The sequence below is a fragment of the Tursiops truncatus genome (assembly GCF_011762595.2).
Source record: "Tursiops truncatus isolate mTurTru1 chromosome Y unlocalized genomic scaffold, mTurTru1.mat.Y SUPER_Y_unloc_1, whole genome shotgun sequence".
NCBI classification, from domain to species: domain Eukaryota; kingdom Metazoa; phylum Chordata; class Mammalia; order Artiodactyla; family Delphinidae; genus Tursiops; species Tursiops truncatus.
This window is the reverse complement of record NW_022983136.1, coordinates 4,244,675-4,266,211: the sequence shown is the minus strand read 5'-3', so window position 1 is coordinate 4,266,211 and position 21,537 is coordinate 4,244,675. Positions and strand designations below refer to the sequence as shown.

Below are 21,537 nucleotides of genomic sequence, written 5' to 3'. Positions count from 1 at the left end.
TAATACTCTGAGCTACTATTCCTCTGCCCTAGTCACCCCAGGGCCACGTACCAGACAACTGGGGGAAGCCTCTATGCCCAGAGCCTGCTGAAATTATCCAAAGTGGCCAATCCTAAGCCTGCTTATGTTGTCTCACCCATTCCTTCCCATGGAAACACAACAAAGGTTCTGTCCATGTCTTCCCCTGCTCTCTCTGCCTCCTGACCACCCCTGGTGCTTCCCCATGTGGCCGTGCATGGCATGCCATGTCTCCTCTTTTTAGGTATTTGTGAGTATAATAAAATTCTTCCTTCATGATAGCCATTTCCACGTCTGTGTGTCTTACCATACTTGACTAGACTAAAACCTGGGTATCCTTAAAACACTCAGCATCCAGAGTGGACCAAGGCAGGGAGCCTGCAGGAGGCCTTTACCTATGGAACCTGCAGGAGCTCAGAGGTGCTGTGCAGAGTATGGTCCACAGATCTCCAGTCCAGTTCTCCAGGTGCTAGCTGAATGACGTGGCAGGAAAGCACTTAACCTCACTGACCTTTACTTTCTCCATCTAAAAACGGAGATGAGGGTCCACCACAGAGACTTCTATGGGAGATAAATGAAGCACTCAGCAAATGTATAGTCACATCACACTCTTAAATGTTTAGTTCCTTTCCTGAATTTCCCTTAGTTGTTTGCCTTTATCTTTTTACTCCATTTAAAATACATTCTTATCAAATCTCACATTTTAACTGATATTTATTAGTATTATTTGCTTTTATCCTTTTATACCAGTGTCTAAAAATAGAAATGTAATGCAAACCACAGAGGTAATTTTAAAGCTTCTAGGAGCTCCATTGAAAAAGTTAAAAAAAAAAAAAACCACACAGGTGAACTTAATTTTGAAAACATTTTATTTTACCAAATATATTCAAAATATTGTCATTTCAACATATAATCAATGTGAAAAGTTACTAAGTCTTGAAAATATGTTGTGTATTTAATACATACAGCACATATCAATTTGGATGCTAAATTTTCATCAGAAATACTTGATTTGTATATTTTACACTTGAAAATGTAGATAACATACCCAAAACTTAAATTCATAGAAACAAAAGGAAAATGTTCATTGCCAGGGGCTGGAGGGTGGGGAATAATAAGGAGTTATTATTTAATGGGTACAGAGTTCTGAGGATGGATGGTGGTGACAGTTGCACAACAGTGTGAATGTAGTTAATACTACTGAACCATATACTTAAAAAAAGGCTAAGAGAGTACATTTCATGTTATGTGTATCACACAACGAAAAAAAGAGTCCGGTGGGTCCCATGCCACTGCTAACAAAAGAGGTCCCCGCTCCCATGGAGGCCTCGCGATGTGGCCTGTGCTGACATGAAACTGTCCCTTTAACTCCAGATGAGCCCACAGACAGGTCTGGCTCTCACCTGAGTTATCTGCAGAGTCTTCAAGTTCCACGAGGAAAGAGTACCCGTTATTCCAGACGCGGAGGCAGGTGGTCGGGTCGTAAGAGACGGTGAGCGGTTCTAAGCCAGGATCGTAGACACTGTCCCTCCACCGGTCGTTGATGGGCGACTGGCACTCACCCCCCAGGACCAGGTCCACGCTCTCCCAGAGAGGGTGCACTAGGAGAAAGCACATCGGGTCTGTCCTCGAGATGACACTAGCTGGAATCCCACTGCGGGGATGATATGGTCCCATGTAAGCGTGTATGCTGGGTTTACCTCTTACGTGAGCCAGCTGTGAGGATTAGGCAGCCATCCTGCAAAGCCTGGGTAGAATGTTAGCATTGCTAAGGCCCCTGGAGTCCTACCACATGAATAGCTATGACACTGTATATATTAAGGTGTACACGCACACTCTGTCCCACAAGGGTGCTGATGACATCACTGACGGTGATTTTTCTACCAAAGAGTCAAGCGCCAGGTCTTTGTGGCAAGTCCCTGATAAATCTCAGGAAATTTCTTATAACAAAGAAAGAGCTATCCACACATAATGGATAGAACACACATGTATAATTCGGGTGGTCCAGCTCTCTGCCCTTTAGAATCAGCACGGATGGGCAGAACCGAGACCAACAGGAAAGCTGGACAAAATATGAATCAAGATAAATCATTACCAACGACCCTCTGCACCTCACCCCACCACGGAGAATGAGTCTGAGGACTGGCGAAAATGACAAGGCAGCTGCTGCCCAGTCAAACCCCCCTGTGCGTGGCAGGGTCACTGGCACTCCACTTGTCGTAAAAAACAAGCTTGCCTCTGGTTTCCTCTTACAGAGGAGACGGTTCTCTTCCTGAGATAGCTGCCCAAAGCAGGATCTTAACCTTGGATTTTTTTGGTACAAGTGCCCCAGCAGCATAGACACAGAGCGCTCCAAGGCAGTTTCTGGACCAGTGGTTCTCAAAGGAGGGAGCGATTCTGACCCCGGGGGACATTGGGCAATGTCTGGAGACACTCTCGGTGGTCAAAACTGGAGGAGGGTGCTACTGACATCTAGTGGGTAGAGGCCGGGATGCAGCTAAACATCCTACGTATTTAGGCTGGGCCTTCACAGGAAAGAATTACGTGGCCCCAAATATCATTAATGCCAAGGTTGAGAAATCTTGGTCTAGAGCAAAAGACAATAGGCAAACTCAGGGCATTTCCTCTTTTTTCCCCCCCCGGCTCAAGTTTTTCGTATAATGCGGTAATCTCATCTCTAGAGAGGTCCGAGCCCAACGTTTTGGGTTTTCTCCCTTAGTGTTAAATAACTTCTGAACAACAAGAACTTACTTTAGAGAAGGAGGACTTTCTGTTTCAGAAATCTAAAATGAAAAATGCATACGAATTGGTACAATAGTCATATTGGTATCAGATTAGAATGCAAGTTCCTTGCAGGGAGGAGCCATACCTCCCTCCCTTTTTTCCGTGCCCTGTAGCGCCCTACTGGGTATATGCCCTTTGAGTATTGATTATCCAAATATTATTGTTGGGATAAAAAGCTGTATTTGATTAATTTTTTAAATTTTTTTTATTAATTTTTATTGGCGTATGGTTGCTTTACAATGTTGTGTTAGCTTCCACTGCACAACAAAATGAATCAGCCATACTGATTAATTTTTAATTTGATATTTTAAAACTTCCAGAAACCCCGAGAACAGCCATGATTCAGTCTTAAAGCTGCCCGCCGGCACAAAGAAACCTGACAACACTGTCCGCTCTGAGATGCTCAGACTGAGGCTGAGGGTTTGAGCATTCACACCCTTCAAAACAAGCTCGTGCAGGTCTCGTAAGGAGACTAGGGGAGAAGGGAATAAGGAGCAGATCCCTAAGATGATGCCCTCTTTCACCCAAATCGTCCCCCACTTCATTCAGGAAATGGCCTAGAGTCTACTCTCTCACCCACACAAACACCAGCCCAAGGAAACTGGGCCTGTTCCTTCAGCTGTATGGTCATAACGCTCCCGTCAATTTGTATGCCCCTCGGTTCACAAGTTCAGCTTCCAGGTTTTCTTTCCCCCATCCATCTCCTCCTTTAGGAACCCGGAGCATTCCCCCACCAGGGAGCCCTTGTCCCCTTCACTGTCCTCTTCGTGAAGCCAGCTTTTGCCCAGGGCGCGTTTTGCTAAAGATAAATTCACATTTTTGTTCTCTCCTCCCTTCCTCTTCCTGCATTTTAACAAAATACAGATTAAAATGATTTCTTGGTGGTTACTCAGACTTCCCCTCAAAGTCGGAAGGTGATTACGTGTTCTGACTAACGGAGCCTGCGTTTCCAGCTTCTTCTCATGTGGGGAGAATGAAATAAACAGAGTGATTCTGTCAGCCATGGTTTAAGGGCACGACGTCACACTGTCGTTAGGAAGGTGTCACTAATGTAACACTGAGAGCAACACAATCCCTTTAGATTCCACAGTGAGGATGTGCTCAGCTTTAGTTCCTGTTTACATGACTGGTCCTGTCTTCGATTTACTTTGTGCTTGTACCACCTTCAGCTCCAGCCTCGGGGGTGTCCGTCTTTCGGGATCATTCCTGTCTCAGCCCCTCAGTTCCTGCTCCTTCTCAGAAATCAATCTCCCCTCATTCAGCTCAGGGCTGGCTCCTCTTCTTGGCTTTTTAATTGTCACCTCTTCAGCAAAAGTGTCGCCTCCGCACCTCCCTATCCTCTTATGCGATCCTCTCTTGTTTTTTTATTAATCATAGCATTCTGATCTTTTCCTTCAAATCGTTTATTACATGGGTATGATGATAAGTATATGCATATATGCTTAGTTTTCTGCACCCTCACGGCTCTGCAAGCCCCATGAAGAACTGAGTTGGCTTTCAGTCCCTGCTTGTGGATTGAATGTATAAGATAAAGAGCATTACTGGGAAGGGGTCATTCCGTTTTATCTTTCCTTTTACTCTGCTGAGCGCCGCATTGTTTTCTCCTTAAGGATCTTTGAGGTTTATCTCTTCTTTGTCCAGCCCATGATCATCAGCCTCATTCAGGCCCCTGTACCACAGACTTTTCCTCAAGGAAAGGTCCTCTTGCTCACTTTTCCTCCTCTCTTACTCCCCTCTACTGTGTTTTGCCATCCATCAGTTTTCCTAAATTACCACCTTCATCATGTTGTTCCCATGTTAAAGACTATGTGAAGTCCAAGCTTCTGCATCCAAGCACTGAGGTTTTCCTAGTAGGAACCCACCTCGCCCATCTAATTTTATTTCTCCTCATTCTTCCCAAGCTCTGGTCTTGCCACGCTATTCCAGAACCTTGCCAGGCTACTCCCCTTGGTCAGTCAGTGAGAAGTGCTGAAACTGTAGGATACCCTACTGGGCTTTGAAGACTTAGAACAAAATCCTGTAAAGTACCTCACTAATAATCTTTATATTGATTACATGTTACAGTGATAATATTTTGAATATAGTGAGTTAAAGTATACAACTAAACTTAATTTCACCTGTTTCTTTATCCCTTTCTTAGTGTGACTGTTAGAAAATTTAGAAGTGTCTATGTGGCTCGCCTTATGTATCTTTTGGACATTACTGCTGTATACCGTCACTAGCTTTTTCTCCGGTGCCTTGCCCTGTACTGTCCTTTTTCTTGAGATGGGCTATTTCCTCGTCAAATTGAACGCCATCCTAGCAGGCCTAGGGCTTATTGCAGTGATGGGATACACAGGGACCCTCAATGTGACTTTGTTGGGGATGGTCACAGAATCACAAATTGCCTTGTTAGAGCATCAGGGTTGTGAAAGGCACTTTCATGCTGAGCCCAGGTAAGCACAGCATCTCATGCAGTTACCAGTGCAGGAGACTAAGGCCCACATTTCCTGGTGGTCAGTTCAGGGCTGTTTGTTAGTTCCTTGTAGCTGCAGATACTCCTGAGGTCGTTAATTAAATCCAAAGGGCTCTTAATCTGTCCATTGTTTCTCAAGGTTATCTAACTGTTAATGAAAAGACTCAATATGGGGCATCCTGAGTCTGGATTATCTGGCGATTATCAGAGTTCTTTGTGAAGACATTGTAAAATAAGCTGTTTTTCTTTTTTTTTTTTAATTAAGTTATTTTTATTTTTGGCTGCATTAGGTCTTCGTTGCTGAGCGCAGGCTTTCTCTAGTTGCGGTGAGCGGGGGCTACTCTTCGTTGTGATACACAGGCTTCTCATGGCAGTGGTTTCTCTTGTGGCGGAGCACAGACTCTAGGTGCACAGGCATCAGTAGTTGTAGCACGCAGGCTCAGTAGTTGTGGCTCACATGCTCTAGAGCGCAGGCTCAGTAGTTGTGGCGCACGGGCTTATTTGCTCTGCGGCATGTACAATCTTCCCGTATCAGAGCTCGAACCCATGTCCCCTGCATTGGCAGGCAGATTCTTAACCACTGTTCCACCAGGGAAGCCCAAAACAAGCTTTTTAATACTCTTATTCTCCCAGCTTTGTATCCTTCAAAATTAATTGAAGAAATAGCTGAACAACTTTCTAACACAGTTCAGTTATTAGTAGATCAGTGCTGTAAAATAGAACTTTCGCTGATGATGGAAATGGCCAGTATGGTAAGTACTAGGCATTTGTGGCTATAAAGTTTTAATGAATTTTAATTTACTTGTGAATACCCATGTGGGTCTAGTGCCTACATTTTATACAGTACCATTCTATTCCAATTTATCCGAAAAATAAATTTCTCTTCCTTCTAAAATGAGAGATCATGAACAATATGAATCATTGGAATAATAGCAATTAATAAATATGTACTATTTCCATTCTCGATGATGTTGTTTATATTTCATTCAATTAAGAATTAACATTTTTACATTTATTTTCTTATGCTCTAAGGTCTCATGCTTAATTTTTAAAAGACTTTATTACTTAAGGTACAGTGATTTCCTATATACTGCCCATGCTCACACGTGCATAGCCTCCCCCATTATCAACAACCCGCGTCAGAGTGCTACTTTTATTGCAATTGACAAACCTACACTGACACATCAGAATCACCCAAAGTCCATAGTTTACATTGTGGTTCACTCTTGGTGTTGTACATTCTGTGGGTTTGGACAAATGTATAATGGCATGTATCATTCATTATAGTATCATACTGAGCATTTTCACTGCCCTAAAAATCCTCCATGGTCTGCCTGTTCATCCCTCCTTCCTCCCAATCCTTAGCAACCACTGATCTTTTTACTGTCTCCATAATTTTGCTTTTCCAGAATGTCATATAGTTGGGATTATACAATATGTAGCCTTCTCAGATTGGCTTCTTTCACTTAGTATATGCATTTAAGTTGTCTCCATGTTTTTTCATGGTTTGATAGCTTTCTTATTAGTGCTGATAACATTCCAGTGTTTGGATGTACCACTATTTATTTATCCATTCACATACTGAAGGACATCTTGGCTGCTTCCAATTTTGGCAATTATGAATAAAGCTGCTATAAACAACTGTATGCAGGTTTTTGTGTGGACATGTTTTCAACAACTTTGGGTAGATACCAAGGAGGACTGATTGATTGATTGTATGGTAAGAGTATATTTAGTTTTGAAAGAAACTACCAAACTGTCTTCCAAAGTGGCTGTGCCATTTTACATTCCCACCAACAGTAAATGAGAGTTCCTGTTGCTCCATGTCCTTGTCAGCATTTGATGTTGTCAGTGTTCTGGATTTTGCCCATTCTAATAGGTGTGTTTTGATGTCTCATGATTATTTAACTTGGATTTTGCTGATGATATATGATGTGGAGCATCTTTTCATATGCTTATTTGCCATCTGTATTCTTCTTTGATGAGGTGTCTGTTAAGGTCTTTGATACTTTTGTTTTTTTTTTTTGCGGTATACGGGCCTCTCACCACTGTGGCCTCTCCCATTGTGGAGCACAGGCTCTGGACGTGCAGACCCAGCCACCATGGCCCACGGGCCCAGATGCTCCGCGACATGCGGGATCCTCCCGGACCGGGGCACGAACCTGTGTCCCCTGCATTGGCAGGCGGACTCTCAACCACTGCGCCACCAGGGAAGCCCTGATCCATTTTTTAATTGGATTTTCTTACTGTTGAGTTTTGTTTTCCGATCTACTCTAACTAAAATTTTTTTATGTGACAATTAGGCTAAATTTCAGTAGATGATACATGAAGTGAAATTAATTTTTTCATCTTGGGTAACGGGTATAGGATTTTATCTTTATTTTATCATATTACCAGTCTGCAGGGTTAGGACTGTCAACATTTACTGCGTGCAACTTGAGGTCACAGCAAACAGCAGTTTAATTTGACACCAGGGATTACCTGGGGAGGGAGACAGTGAAGGTAGAGCACAGGGCACAGTCCCCAGTGAAATACTGCTTCTAAATTCACCACAGCCTCCTCCTTCAGTACTCCCTACCCTGCTCCCGGATCCTAAAATTGGTCAGACATCTGAGGGAGATGCTGAGCATATGATAGTGATGAAGATGGTGATGATGATAACAATTATGGTACTAGAGGTAGCTGTGGACACCAAGTTCTCACTGTGTGACAGGCGTTAGCTAAGGACTTTGAACATTACCTTTTCTAACCCTCAGAAATTTTGGGTCATCTTTGACCATGAGTGTATACTGGGGTACTGAACTTCCAGAAACAATGACTATTGTCCTTACAGCTAAACAGATGAGGAACCAGGATATACAAACAGGACATGCTCAGTGGTCCAGGACAGCAAAGACCAAATATTATCCTGGGTGAAACAAGGAGGGACAGTATAAACACCAAAAGCAAAACCAAATCATGTCTGTCATCTGTATGTCTTAGTAACCTACAAACAAGAACATCTAATGTGGGAAATTAATCAAGGGAAGCCCCTCATCCCTAAGTCACTACCACATTTTGTTTTTGTCAGCACCAAAAGGAGCAAGCTAATCTATCTTTTTTTTTTAATCTATCTTTTTTTTTTCTGGCTGTGCCACTCTGCTTATAAGACTTTAGTTCCCCAGCCAGGGACGGAACCCTGGCCCTCAGCAGTGAAAGCGTGGAGTCTTAACCACTGAACCATCAGGGAATTCCCTAGGAGCAAACTATTCTAAAGACATGAGCATATTGGATTTTAGACCCTTAACTTTCAACTTTCTGTTAAAAAAACTCTTTCTGTTAGTAACTAGGTAAATATGACTACTTTTTTCCATTTTAAGCCTTAGACCGCAAAGTGCCAGTGTTGAGAATAAGCCAGTTGGGTAGGATGTGGGCCTCATGGTAGGAAGACACACCCAGCGACCAGAAATTTATTATGACTCAGACCAGTTCAGTTTAATGAGAACACAGTCAATATCGGAGGAAACAAAATAAACTTACAGTAAAAATATATTTATGAAGCAGTTTCAAGGCAATAGATTTAGCTAGATTAGCATTACTAATAAATTCCTTGTTTGATGTGCAAAATAGGGTCAAAGAGAGTAAACCCAAGGAGGAAAAGTTGAGAAAGCTAGAATCTGGAAGCAAACCAACACTGGAAAACTCTGTGTGAATTCACTGTGAATGGTGGAGAATATGTAACTACTTAGCAGATATGCTTAACCATTTCATTAAACTCATGTCTCCACCAACACACACATTATCCTCTCCGATCATCTCAGGGGTTCTGTACCAGGGTTACTTGGCCCCCCAGGGGACACTTAGGGATGCCATGCAGCATCTGCAGTGCACAGTCCACCCCAACAGCACAGGACGACCCACGCCCATGGCAGTAGCGCCGTGGTGTCAGGGAGGACCATCTGCTGCCTCACTTGATCTGCTGGGTTCACAGCGGAGCACACACCGGCAAGCTGGTCAGCTAGAAGCACCTCTTCTGCAATTTGTAACGAGGGACGGAATATTCCAGAGTATGAAGCTACTGAACTGCTTGCAAACATGAATATGCAAATTCCAGAATGTTCAGACTCACAGAAATAATTCGCAGTCCGTGGATCAATTTTAGTAGAAAGACGGTTGCTAACAAAAAACAATAAAGAACAGGTTCAAAGTATTTGAAACTTAGGACTTCTTTGACCTATTTCTGCATGACATCATTTTAACAAGTTAAAATTGGTGAAGAAAACACCTTTCCACACGGCACCGTGGTAATCATTTCACAGTATGTACGTGTATCAAATCATCATCATGTACACCTTAGACTTGGGTCAGTTATATCTCAATAAATCTAGGGGAGAAAAAGGCTTTCCATATTTGAACAAACAGAAATAATGGGTTATGCTCTCAGTTCTCAAGGCATCTAATCCCAGTCTGGAATGCCACTGACATCAGAGCTGCAGACACATGTGACTGTTAGGAAACAACCAGGCTTCTGTTCTCTCCAGGCAGCCATGTACTCACAGGCTCGGTTCCAGGTTCTGTAAGTGCAGGTGTAGAGGCTGAAGGGCCTTGCTAGCATGGACCTCGGAATCTGGAACCTTCTCCACTGTGCCTTGCATGGAGAGGCTTGAAGAATGACCCTCAGGCGACTCATTATCACCATCTTTAGCTTGAAGTCTTGATCAGCTCCCAAGTAACTTGCAGGAACCTAATAATCCAGAGGCAAAATGAGGACAGAGGAGGAAAAGCCTTAAACAACAGAGGTGGCCGATCACGTGGAAAACATCATTCAGATTATTAGTATGGGGGAGGGGGAGGTAAATACAGCAGGAGTGGAGTGAACCAGGCAGAGGGTGGTAGGAGGTGAGGTCCAGAGGTAGTGGATGCCATATCAAGGAGACATGTAGGCCATTGTAAAGGCTCTTTCTCTAACTCAGGGTTTCTCAGCTTCGGCATTGTTGACATTTTGACCAGATAACTCTGTTGTAAAGGACTAGTCTTTGCACTGTAGCATGTTTAGCGGCACACTTGGTCTCTACCCACTAGATACCAGTGGCACCTTCCTTCCATTTGTGACAACCAAAAACGTCTCCAGGCATTGCAGATGTCCCTTGGAGAAGGGGAATCACCTCTGATTGGGAATCACTGTTCTAAGAGAAATGGGAACACAATGGAGTTTTCGGAGTAGAGGAGGGACATACTCTGATTTACATTTTTTTTTTTACATCTTTATTGGAGTATAATTGCTTTACAATGGTGTGTTAGTTTCTGCTTTATAACAAAGTGAATCAGTTATACATATACATATCTTCCCATATCTCTTCCTTCTTGCATCTCTCTCCCTCCCACCCTCCCAATCCCACCCCTCCAGGTGGTCACAAAGCACCAACCTGATCTCCCTGTGCTATGTGGCTGCTTCCCACTAGCTATCTACCTTACGTTTGGTAGTGTATATATGTCCATGCCTCTCTCTCGCTTTGTCACAGCTTACCCTTCCCCCTCTCCATATCCTCAAGTCCATTCTCTAGTAGGTCTATGTCTTTATTCCTGTCTTAGCCCTAGGTTCTTCATGACATTATTTCTCCTCTTTAATTCCATATATATATATATTAGCATACAGTATTTGTCTTTCTCTGACTTACTTCACTCTGTATGACAGACTCTAGGTCTATCCACCTCATTACAAATAGCTCAATTTCGTTACTTTTTATGGCTGACTAATATTCCATTGTATATATGTGCCACATCTTTATCCATTCATCCGATGATGGACACTTAGGTTGTTTCCATCTCCGGGCTATTGTAAAAAGAGCTGCAATGAACATTTTGGTACACGACTCTTTTTGAATTATGGTTTTCTCAGGTATATGCCCAGTAGTGGGATTGCTGGGTCATATGGTAGTTCTATTTGCAGTTTTTTAAGGAACCTGTTCTCCATAGTGGCTGTATCATCAAAAAATCTAGAAGCAATAAATGCTGGAGAGGGTGTGGAGAAAAGGCAACACTCTTGCACTGCTGGTGGGAATTTGAATTGATTTACATTTTTAAAAGCTCATTCACAGTGCCCTACTGGAAACTTACCAGGATGGAAGAAAGAAGCAGGGAGCCCATTCAGGATAATCCAGGGGCTGGAACTAAGGATGTCACAATGGACGTGGTGAGAATTGGCTGGGTACTGGATGTATCTTGGGGATACAGACCATAAGATGTGAAGGAAAGCAGTCAGAGATGACTGGCAGATGCTTGGCCTAAACAACTGCAAGGATGGTCTTGCCACGAACTGAGATGGGAAGACTGTGTACGGAAAAGGTTTTGGGTTGGGAAATCAGCAGCTCAGATTTGGGCATGTGGAGTTTGAAATGAAATTCCAATAATTCAAGTGAGGAAATATGGTAGAATATTCTACCTCATGGTAGAACGAGGATGAACCCCTGAACAAAGAAACAGAACCCGGCACAGGAGCTGGCAGCGAGGGAAAGATGGCACTCTTACTACTAATTCTATTGGGTTTGAGGTGGCAAGGGGTCAGGCGAGAGGAAAGGTCTAGGGAGAGTTGGCAGTGCAGCTCTGGTGCTCGAGAGGTTGTGAGGCTAGAGAGAAAAGGAAATCCCCTCCCCCCAGGGTTAACAGGTATATAGAGACCAACAAAATGGAGTTATTAAGGAGGCCAAGAGATGGAGAAGGAATGGTCAAAAGCAACCAAGGAAGGAATGGAGCATGGAAGGTCAGGGGCAAGGAGGGTTCCAGGGAAATCCTAATAGAAAGAAACTTAATTTAGCTAATGCTAGGCTACAATACGTGTAACAATACGTGAGATTATTAATGTTCAGGTATGTGCTTCGGAAAAAAAGATGCTTATCAGAAAAATGTTTATGAATTTGCACATAGACTATAAACTGCAAAATTTAGCATTACAAATAAACTAATACTCATTATTAAATAGGCCCCAGGTGAACCCTGGAACGTATAAATGTAGAATACATTTTCTCAATAAGTTATATTTTGTTGTACAGGCACAGGAAAGGTGTGACCATGAGCTGGATGGGCCCTGGGGAAGGTAAGCTTTCTATGCTACATGCCCTTTGCTATCACTGATTATATATGCTCTTGGGTTTTACTTACACCGTCCTTATCTGCTGTTTTGCAGACAGAAATGTGTGAATGAACAGATTCTAACAGCCTTTTAGAATCACTTGTAGATTGTGTATTTATTAAATGCCTTGGCTCTTCAATTCTGCCTGGTTAAGCCATTTGTACTTATGCAAAACACCAAAAAAAACCCCCCAAAACAAAGCACAGAAACCTACTAAAGGTTACATATTGCATTGAAAAAAAATTCCTTGATTCTTATCAGATGGACCCTTCACTTTCTTGCCTTCTGATTTAGAAAGGAAGACAGCGTTTTTGCAATTCTCTGAAATTTAAATTAGAAGTTATGTTTCCTTATCTGACTGAGAAAGTTCAGCTTGCTCCTCTCACCCACTTCTTCTCTATGATCCCAATATAGGGTTGCCAAAGGTTACATTTCTATAATTGCTTAGTGTGCTGCAATTGCTCCAGCACACTAATTGCTCCAGTGTAATGATATTAAATGCATTTCCCTCTTTCCATCAGATTTCCTCAATATTCATATTCAGTCAAAAGGAACTCAACTCATTGTATTCCAACTACGAGTGGTGGCAGCCTTTTGCCTGGCTCCAGGGACAACGGGGCAGGCGTGCACAGGCACAGAAATGGTGCCCTTGCTGCTTTCGGCATTTAGGTGCATTTTAGACCTGGTACTGAGTTTACAATTTCTGAGTGAAGTAGGAAAGCCCTAGAAAGTTGAAAGGTTTTCATTTCCAAAATACTCAAGAACAGTGTAGCTCTTTATCAGGACCAGAAGGGAGAGTGGGGGCATGGGGCTGGGGAACATTGGTTCACTGTGGACTTCAGTGCAGGCTGAGAACAGAGCCCCTTCTGAGGGATGTGCAGGGGCAGCTTATGGGTAGCGTGTGGACAAGCTTCCTTCACCAGAGACTTCCAACTTCTCTCCATACCCCAGCAAGACTTTTAAGCAGCAGAGTGGAGATGACCACTGTCAGCAAAGGAAAAAGGGGAAGCAGAAAGCAATGTGGTTTTCAGTGGTTGACAGAGAATGAACTCTACTCGACATAAGGTGTACACACCTTCATTATCTCCCCATATTTCTCAAGCTTTCTCAGCAAAAGTAAACAAGAGAGAATTACACTAATAATGACTTTCCAGCATCCTCTGAGCAGTAGCTTTCAACTCACGCCACAAAGAATTACAGCCACCAACAGCGTCCGTATTTGGTAGGTTCCTCCCCTCTAGCTCCAGGACGGGGCACAAAAGAAAAAAGAAGAAAGAATTGAGGAGTAGAGAAGACTCAAACTTGTCCACATGATATAGCTGCTGATCCCCTGCCCTGGGTGTGGTTGTGAATCCGTCCGTAGCCCTTGGTATAGTCAGGAAGAAAATCAACAACGCAGATATGAGTGAATCCAGTCTGCTAGGCCTCGGTTTCTGAAACTGCAACCCCCTTACTTCCCAGACTCTCTGGGACAGCTGTTCTACCTTTAAATGCACAAAACCGTAAGGGGGTGTAGTTTTCTGGTGACCCTCAGAACGGAGGAACAGGATTAGAGCAGAGGTGGAGCGACTCCCTGCCTCCCATACCACCATCGTACAGAGAAGCCCGGCCGGGACTGCGGCCATCCGAGCGAGGCCAACAGTTGTCCCGGCTCCGGGGCCCACTGCAGCGCGTGATCGTGTCTATGAAAGGATCCCTGTTTTCTCTGCAGGCCTACGCTCCCCTGCTGCCCACGCTCCACATCGCCGCCGGACTTTACCCGAACGTTCCCCAGAGTGGGAACCACTCTGTTCGCTACCGGGGTGAGAGGCTCACGCGCGCGGCCATCTTGGCCACGCCCCCTTATGCCTAGCCGCGCCCCTCACGCCGGGACACGTCATTTCGCTTATTCACGTCACGTCTCCGCGCGACCGGCCCACGTACCGACGAAGCTTAAAGTCCCGCCCTGGCCACGCTCCCCGTGTCGGAGCCCGAACCTGTTTTCCACCCAGCTCTGCACCTGCTCTCTGTCCTGACTACGCCCCTGCTGCCATCGTTCCTGGCCTCCGGCCGCGGTCACGCGCCGGCGCGCTAACTTGGCCGCACCCCTGGCCTCGCCGTGGGCCCACCCCTCCTTGGAGCCGGACCATCTTTGTTGTACACCTTAGAACTGTAAGGCACTCCCCCACGGACATGCCGCGCCCACGTTCACGGTAAGTCCTTACACTGCACCTACACCAGGGACCTCCTTTCTCTTACGTCACTTGCATCCCATACGCTACTCCGTGGCCCCGCTTCTTCATCGGCGTCCACGCCCCTGATCCGAGTCCTTTCACATTCCTTTTATCCTCTGGGCCACGCTCGTTTCTGTCCACCTCTCCCGCAGTCTCGACCAAGCCTGTCTTGCCTTTACGAGCGGCTACGCACCGATTGAGTCCCACATTTTCACGTCAAGCCTCTGTGTTCCGCCTAGGCCACGCTCTTCCCGAAGTGGCCGTCGCTGACGCTCCTTCCCACGGTGTCCAGACCCCGCCCCTCAAGCCCGGGTTACGTTTCATCCCCTCTATAGTCCACTCCCCTCTGTCCTGGCCAATCCCGGCGCTCCGCCCACGCCGCACTGTACGACCCTGAGGTACCCATTGATCGCGCTAACTCCGCGCATGCGCATTTCCCTGCATTCCGCATTCAGTCATGGCCACTCCCTGGGTTCCCAGGCCATCCTCTTCTGTTTGGACTCTGGCCTGGTCCACGCCTCCTGCTCTCCCTCTGCTGGCCGAGCCTGGTCCTGGGAAGCCGCAGAGAAGCGGGCGGGCCTCACGAATTTCAGGAGAAAGTCGCCCGGGTCTCGGAGCTAGATGTTAGTGGCGTGTATAGGGTGAGACGAGCCTGTAGATCTCTGCTCCTCGCCTAAAAATGGATTTTCTTCATATTTCTCCCAGTTCCAAACACCAGAAGTCCAACAGCAGAAACCGGATAGGAAACGTAACTGAGGACCAACTGGAACTGTGTTCCTACCAGCTTCCCAGGCGACTTTAAATGCTAGCGGGCTGCATGGAATAAGCACACTCCTCTACTTCCTGATGGATGTCTCCATCAGACGACTTTTCTAGGTCCCTCGTGCCCTCCTGCTGTCTAGGACCTGTGGAGACAACACCACACTTAGATTTCTGCTTCTGGCCCCCTACTTTGAGATTAATTTTCTTTACTCTCTCCATTTACAATTCTGGGTCCACAGGAGAAAAGTGAAGAGGTTATTACCAGCTTTATTTATTTATTTTTTTCCTGTCCAGAAACCTCTTGAGTGGGCGCTCCTAGGGGAAGGGCACTTTCCATTAGCCATTCAGTTATTCATTCATTGAAGTCATATTTATGGAGTACTGTGTTCCAGTGAGAAGACAAACTTCAAGGAGCTTATAGCCTGAAGTTCCCCAGCTTGGGTTTGGATGGGACAAGAATTGATGAGAAAGTTAGGGAAGATGTGGTAAGGGGGTCGGTTATAGGTGGAAAAGGACTTGGTAAGTGCTGGTCTCTTTCTTTTAAATTGAGGGATAATTGACATGTTACATTTTATTGGTTTCAGGGGTACACATGATTCAATATTTATATAATTGTGAAATGATCACCACAATAAGTCTAGTTAACATCCACACATAGCTACAAATTTTTTTTCTTGTGATGAGACCTTTTAAGGTTTACTCTCTTTGCAACTTTCAAATATGCAACACAGTATTATTAACTGTAGTCACCTTTCTGTACATTGCATCCCCATGGCTTATTTATTGTATCAATATGACTGGAAGTTTGTAGCTTTTCGCCACTTTCACCCATTTTACCCACCCCCACACCCTGCGTCTGGCAACCAGCAGTCTGTTCTCTGTATCTGTGAGTTCGGTGTTTTGTTTTTTGTTTGTATGTGTGTTTTTTAGATTCCACATACAAGTGAGATCATATGGTATTTGTTTTCTCTGTCTGGCTTATTTCACTTAGCATAATGCCTTGCATGTTCATTTGTTTGTTTTCGAGAAGCATAGTTTTTCTTGATTTTTAGTCCCAACGGAAATCCTGATTCCTAATCATAATGATGCTATGAACTAAGTAGGAAACAAGTGTCATGAAGTGTGTCATAAAGAGTTTCATACAGATCCCCTCAATGTAAACTGTTGCCACAGTCACAAAGCACAACTAAATCAATTTTGTGAACCACCCAGACTTTCCTGTTTATTTGAGATCACAGGCCCTCAGTGGTATGGCTTAGCCAGGGCAGCATTTAGATCATAATTCCCCACGATGGCAAGTAAGTTTTAGCTCACATGTCGACTGACTGAATAACTGCATTGGGAAGTTTTGTGGCTGAGTCCAGGGTCTGAAGGAAAATGTTCTGTAATAGATTAACAATGTCTGTTGTGGGTCCAGGATGGATGAGTGGTTGCAACAACCTATCTGGCATCTGATTTGTAGTAATAGAGGTCTTGCATGCACGTCTTTTAGGCGGTCTTCAAAAACAACATTTCGTACTGTAAGTTTTTGATGTTTTCAGACAGTAGAAAGATCAAGGTCACTGTCACTGGCCAAAACTTAAGGGCAGAAACTTTGATGTGTTGATTACTTCATATGCTTTGTATATCAAGCAGAATGCGGGTAGCTTAAAATTCTGTTATGAAAATGAGAGCATCTAACCTGAAAGATACATGGTTCCTCTACCTCTTCGTAGAGGTTGGTAAAGGCGGTACCTATTGGCAGGGCTAAATGTGACTGGGTGACACTAACTGGCAGCCAGATATAAGATTAAGAATGGAAAATACTACTCTATAGAGCATGGTTGCAATAATCTTTAGCCTAGAAAGAATATCATGACTTGTCAAAACTGTGAGAAAACTTTTTTTTTTTTTAATTTATCTATTTTGGCTGCATTGGGTTTCCATTGCTGGGCACGGGCTTTCTCTGGTTGCGGTGAGCTGGCGCTACTCTTTGTTGTGGTGTGCCGGCTTCTTATTGTGGTGGCTTCTCTTGTTGTGGAGCACGGGCTCTAGGCACATGGGCTTCAGTAGTTGTGGCACACAGGCTCAATAGTTGTGGCTCGCATGCTCTGGAGCGCAGGCTCAGTAGTTGTGGCGCACGGGCTTAGTTGCTCCACTGCATGTGGGATCTTCCTGGAATAGGGCTCAAACCTGTGTCCCCTACATTGGCAGGTGGATTCTTAACCACTGCGCCACCAGGAAAGTCCCGAGAAAACTCTTAATACAACACCCAAGCAAAGTTGGAAAGAAACATTCAGGAAGAAATGTCAGTAAAGTCCTGTTTTTACTACATGGGAATTATTTTTTTTCATTTTTATTTTTAAAATTTTTATTTATTTTCATTGAAGCATAGTTGGTTTACAGTGTGTTAGTTTCAGGTGTACAGCAAAGTGATTCAGTTATATATATTTTTTCAGAGTATTTTCCATTATAGTTTATTATAAAATATTGGATATAGTTCCCTGTGGTATACAGTAAATCCTTGTTGCTTATCCATTTTATGTATAGTGGTGTGTATCTGTTAATCACATACTCCTGATTTATCCCCCACCTTTCCCTTTTGGTAACCATAAGTTTCTTTTCTATGTCTGTGAGTCTCTGTTTTGTATAAAGATTCATTTGTATTATTTTTTTGATTCCACATATAAGTGATATCATATAACATTTGCTTTCCTCTGTCTGCCTTGCTTCACTTCATATGATATTTTCTAGGTCCGTCCACATTGCTGCAAATGACAATATTTCATTCTTTTTTATTGCCGAGTAATATTCCATTGTGTATCTATAACACATCTTCTTAAGCCTATCGTCTGTTGATGGGCACTTGGGTTGCTTCTTGGCTATTGTAAATAGTGCTGCTGTGAACATTGGGGTGCATTATCTTTTCAAGTTACAGTTTTCATCTTTTTCAGATATATGCCCAGGAGAAGGATTGCTGGATCCTATGGTAGCTCTATTTTTAGTTTTTTAAGGAACCTGCGTACTGTTTTCCATAGTAGCTGCAGCAATTTACATTCTACATAGGACTTATTTTAATGTATTGGTCTTCATGCAGATGAGACACTCAGACAGGTGCATATGCATCCTGTTTATGAAATTGTCCTTTAAATTGCTACCTTAGGAATATAAAGTTGGCAGAATTACACTCACTTAGTTTGTCTGAATTAATCTTTATTTCCAAACATTAGTGATTAACTTTCTCTGAACTAGAAAATTGTTACCCTGTGTGAAAAAAAGTCAAGGTTCATAATGGTTACAGTTGTTGATTAACCTACAAAATTTGATGAGCCTTCTAATATCATAGCTTCAGATTTTTTTTCTCATCTTGAAAAGGGCATAAGATACAGGAGTGGAGACAAAAATTTTCCAAAGCCCAGGGTTCTTTGTTTATCAAAGATACTGGGAGTTGTTTTTCTCTGGCTGGGAATGTCAAAAAAATTGCAATATACCTCGTAATACTTCATTTCCACAGTCTTGAGCTCCTTAAACTGCCCATTTATGATTCAAATAAGTCAATTCAGTGTAATTAAGTTACCAAATATTCATGGGCCGTGAGAAATGCAAATGGAACCAAATATAGTCCCTGCCCTCCAGGAGCTTAAACTTTGTAGGACCCAAAAGCAAATCATGTTGGCAATAGACCCATGTACAAATGTGAACAAAATGCTATGGGAACACAGGACAAAGAGAGAATAAAAAGTTAGTAGATTAGACAAGTCCGCAACAAATAGTAACAGCTAAAAATCTGTAACAAAAACAAAAGAAAAGAAAGATTTCTAGAAGGAGCTGATCGTTGAGATAGACCTGTAATAGAGGTTAAGATGTTTAAAGATAAAAAAATGAAAGCTCACAGTGTTCGAGGTTGTATAGGTTTACAAAATACCTGTTTGTGACAGTGAAGCAGAACAATCAGCTTCAAAATTTAAAAGCTACATTGGTTCTCCCTGCTACATCTTGTTTTATTGCAGGTAAATGGAGCATACATAACCCCCCACATGTGTTTACAACTCTGATGTACTTTAAAAGGCATCTTGTGTGAATCAAAAGAACAATTCACATGTTTTCTTTTCGTGTGGTCTCATATTTAATTCACCCTCCAGAGCAGTAGATCAATAGTTATGTGCCAAGAAACTGCTTTCCAGTAGTGTTGTGGAGTACGAAAAAGCACAGAGAAATCAATTTCTCTTTCCTGTCTCAGGAGACTTAGTGCCTTTCATATTGCTCATGGCTACAGTAGTCTCAGCTTTTTATCTGCGTTCCCTAAACTCTAAACATTGGCAGTAAATAGGACCATATTCAGAATGATTGAAAATGCTTTATTTGCCATCATTGCCTCTGTTACTGATAAATTATTAAGCTCCTATTTGTGAAATTGCTGAAATGAGCATTGTATGAAGCAAGTTTGATATGAATTCTCTGGAGGTTTAATACTTAAAATTGTGCCTGAAAATAAAGGCTAAGTATGTACAGGATTTTGAAAAGTGGAAGAAAAAAAACCCAATATGTTGAGAGGCAAGAACAATAGCATCTAGTTCTGTGTTCCACGTCCTTTATTGAACTCTCAAGCTCTTTAGTTGTTAACTCATTTTTAGCATGTTCCAAGTGATCCAGACCTTGTAAGACTCTTCATATTTTAAGTCAAGTTATTGACGGTGTCTTATTTTATCATTATACGTTTTCTCTCTCTATTCATTTGACAGACCTATAAAAGTCAGTATTTTAAATCATTTCATTTTTGGCTGCTGTTTCTTTTGCTAATGACAGTACTCTTCTAAGCAAATACTGGGGTATAGAAAAATAAAACTGTAACTATAGACTATTTAGAAAACAGAATGAGATCACTGTACATCTGTACTTCTTATGTCATGTGGCCAGAACAGTAGTCCGAGGAAAATTCGTAGCCACAGATATTTTCACATTAACTGAGAAAGATTAAAAATAAATAAGCCTACTAGCCAACTCAAGAGTTATAAAAAGAACAAGAAAACCAGTATGACAGAAAGAGTAAAGACTTAATAAATGTAAAGATGGATGAATCAGAAAGCAGAAAGAAAGGAATTAAAAATTAAGTGCATGATCTTGTTGTTTGATTAAACAACAAAAAAATAGGTAAATTTCTGGAAAGAATAAAGGGGAAATGAGAAAAAAAATTAACATATAACTAGAAAATATAAAGGGAATGTAACAGTGAATGGAGTATTTTATGGGAAATATTGTATAAAGTCCATGAGAAAACTGGAACATCTTAATGAAATGAATGCTTTTCTTGGATACTGTAAACAGCGAAAAGGGACTCAGAAAGAAATACGAAACCTGAAATTACTGACAATATAAGAAAATTTTAAAAGAACTCTTCCTCCGAAATATGTATGGTCCAGAATCTTCAACTCTGAATATTTTATTTCTTCTACATTTTCAAGTATTTGTAAACATAGACAATGTTAGAAATCTTTCTGTACCATTTTCAACATGGTAATACGAGGACTGGAGAAAAGAATCAGCGGTTGAAAGGGAACCTAAATATTCTTCTACAAAAATGGATTTAAAAACCTAAAGAAAGAAAAACACAGCACCTAAGTCCAGAAGCATGTTAGAAATCATCAAACTGAGCTTATCTAAGGGTTGGATCAGTGTAAAGAAATTTTAAACTATAATGTACCAAGTGGTAAAAATTCTCGGATCATATTAATAGATACTGAAAAGGCAGGTGATACAATTCAATATAGGTTATTGAATACAATTCAATAAAGGGAATTTTCAGTAAACTAGGAATAAAATAAATTTGATATATCTCATGATCTATCAATTTTAAAGTGACTCACCAGGGAATTCCCTGGCCATCCAGTGGTTAGGGCTCCACGCTTTCATTGCCGAGGGCACGGTTCGATCCCTGGTCCGGCAAGTAAGATTCCGCAAGCCATGCATCCACGGTATGTGTGGATGCATGCATGCATAAATAAATAAATGAATGAATGAAAATAAAGCAACTCACCAGAAAGGGAGCAGCTATCCCTTCAGGGTGAGGAAGAAGACAAGAGCCCATGTGATTGCCACCGTGATGTTTCCCTGTTCCCATAGGGCCACTACAGTGAGAAAAAACAATAACATCACACGAGAACATACAAGAAGATCCAAGGCTAAGGAAGGTGTGTTTCAACTATTAAAATATATTCACA

The 21,537-nt window shown here is 42.6% G+C and overlaps 1 protein-coding gene and 1 long non-coding RNA gene across 5 annotated transcripts in view; one reads left to right on the top strand and one right to left on the bottom strand.

Annotated features, from left to right (window-relative positions):
• Positions 1-826: 826 nt before the first annotated feature.
• On the bottom strand, positions 827-14,927 carry LOC117310597 (carbonic anhydrase 5B, mitochondrial-like). 3 transcript variants are annotated; one of them, XM_033850317.1, is made up of 4 exons: positions 14,604-14,927; positions 11,354-11,457; positions 9,794-9,980; positions 827-1,619 (listed from the first exon to the last, which is right to left on the bottom strand). In XM_033850317.1, exons 2-4 carry the CDS (start codon positions 11,381-11,383, stop codon positions 1,258-1,260), a joined length of 579 nt encoding a protein of 192 aa, XP_033706208.1. In that variant the 5' UTR covers positions 11,384-11,457; positions 14,604-14,927; the 3' UTR covers positions 827-1,257. The 3 variants fall into 3 exon arrangements, with proteins under 3 accessions (XP_033706208.1, XP_033706206.1, XP_033706207.1); XM_033850315.2 differs by lacking the exon at positions 14,604-14,927 and adding an exon at positions 13,501-14,283; XM_033850316.2 differs by having other exon boundaries at positions 830-1,619; positions 11,354-13,602; positions 14,604-14,925.
• Positions 14,362-21,537, top strand: part of LOC117310653 (uncharacterized) — a 38,777-nt gene continuing 31,601 nt past the window's right edge. The window contains exon 1 of one of the 2 annotated variants that reach the window (XR_012329473.1): positions 14,362-14,557. This is a non-coding gene — a long non-coding RNA (uncharacterized lncRNA). The remainder of the gene's footprint in view (positions 14,558-21,537) is intronic. The other variant, XR_012329472.1, reaches the window with a different exon arrangement.

Coding starts and splice junctions, on each gene's coding strand:
- LOC117310597 (XM_033850317.1), bottom strand. CDS start 11,383: ATGGGCTCCCTGCTTCTTTCTTCCATCCTG. Junction 9,981..11,353: donor TGCTTCTTTCTTCCATCCTG/GTAAGTTTCCAG, acceptor CTGGATTATTAG/GTTCCTGCAAGTTACTTGGG. Junction 1,620..9,793: donor CAGAACCTGGAACCGAGCCT/GTGAGTACATGG, acceptor GCTTTCTCCTAG/TGCACCCTCTCTGGGAGAGC.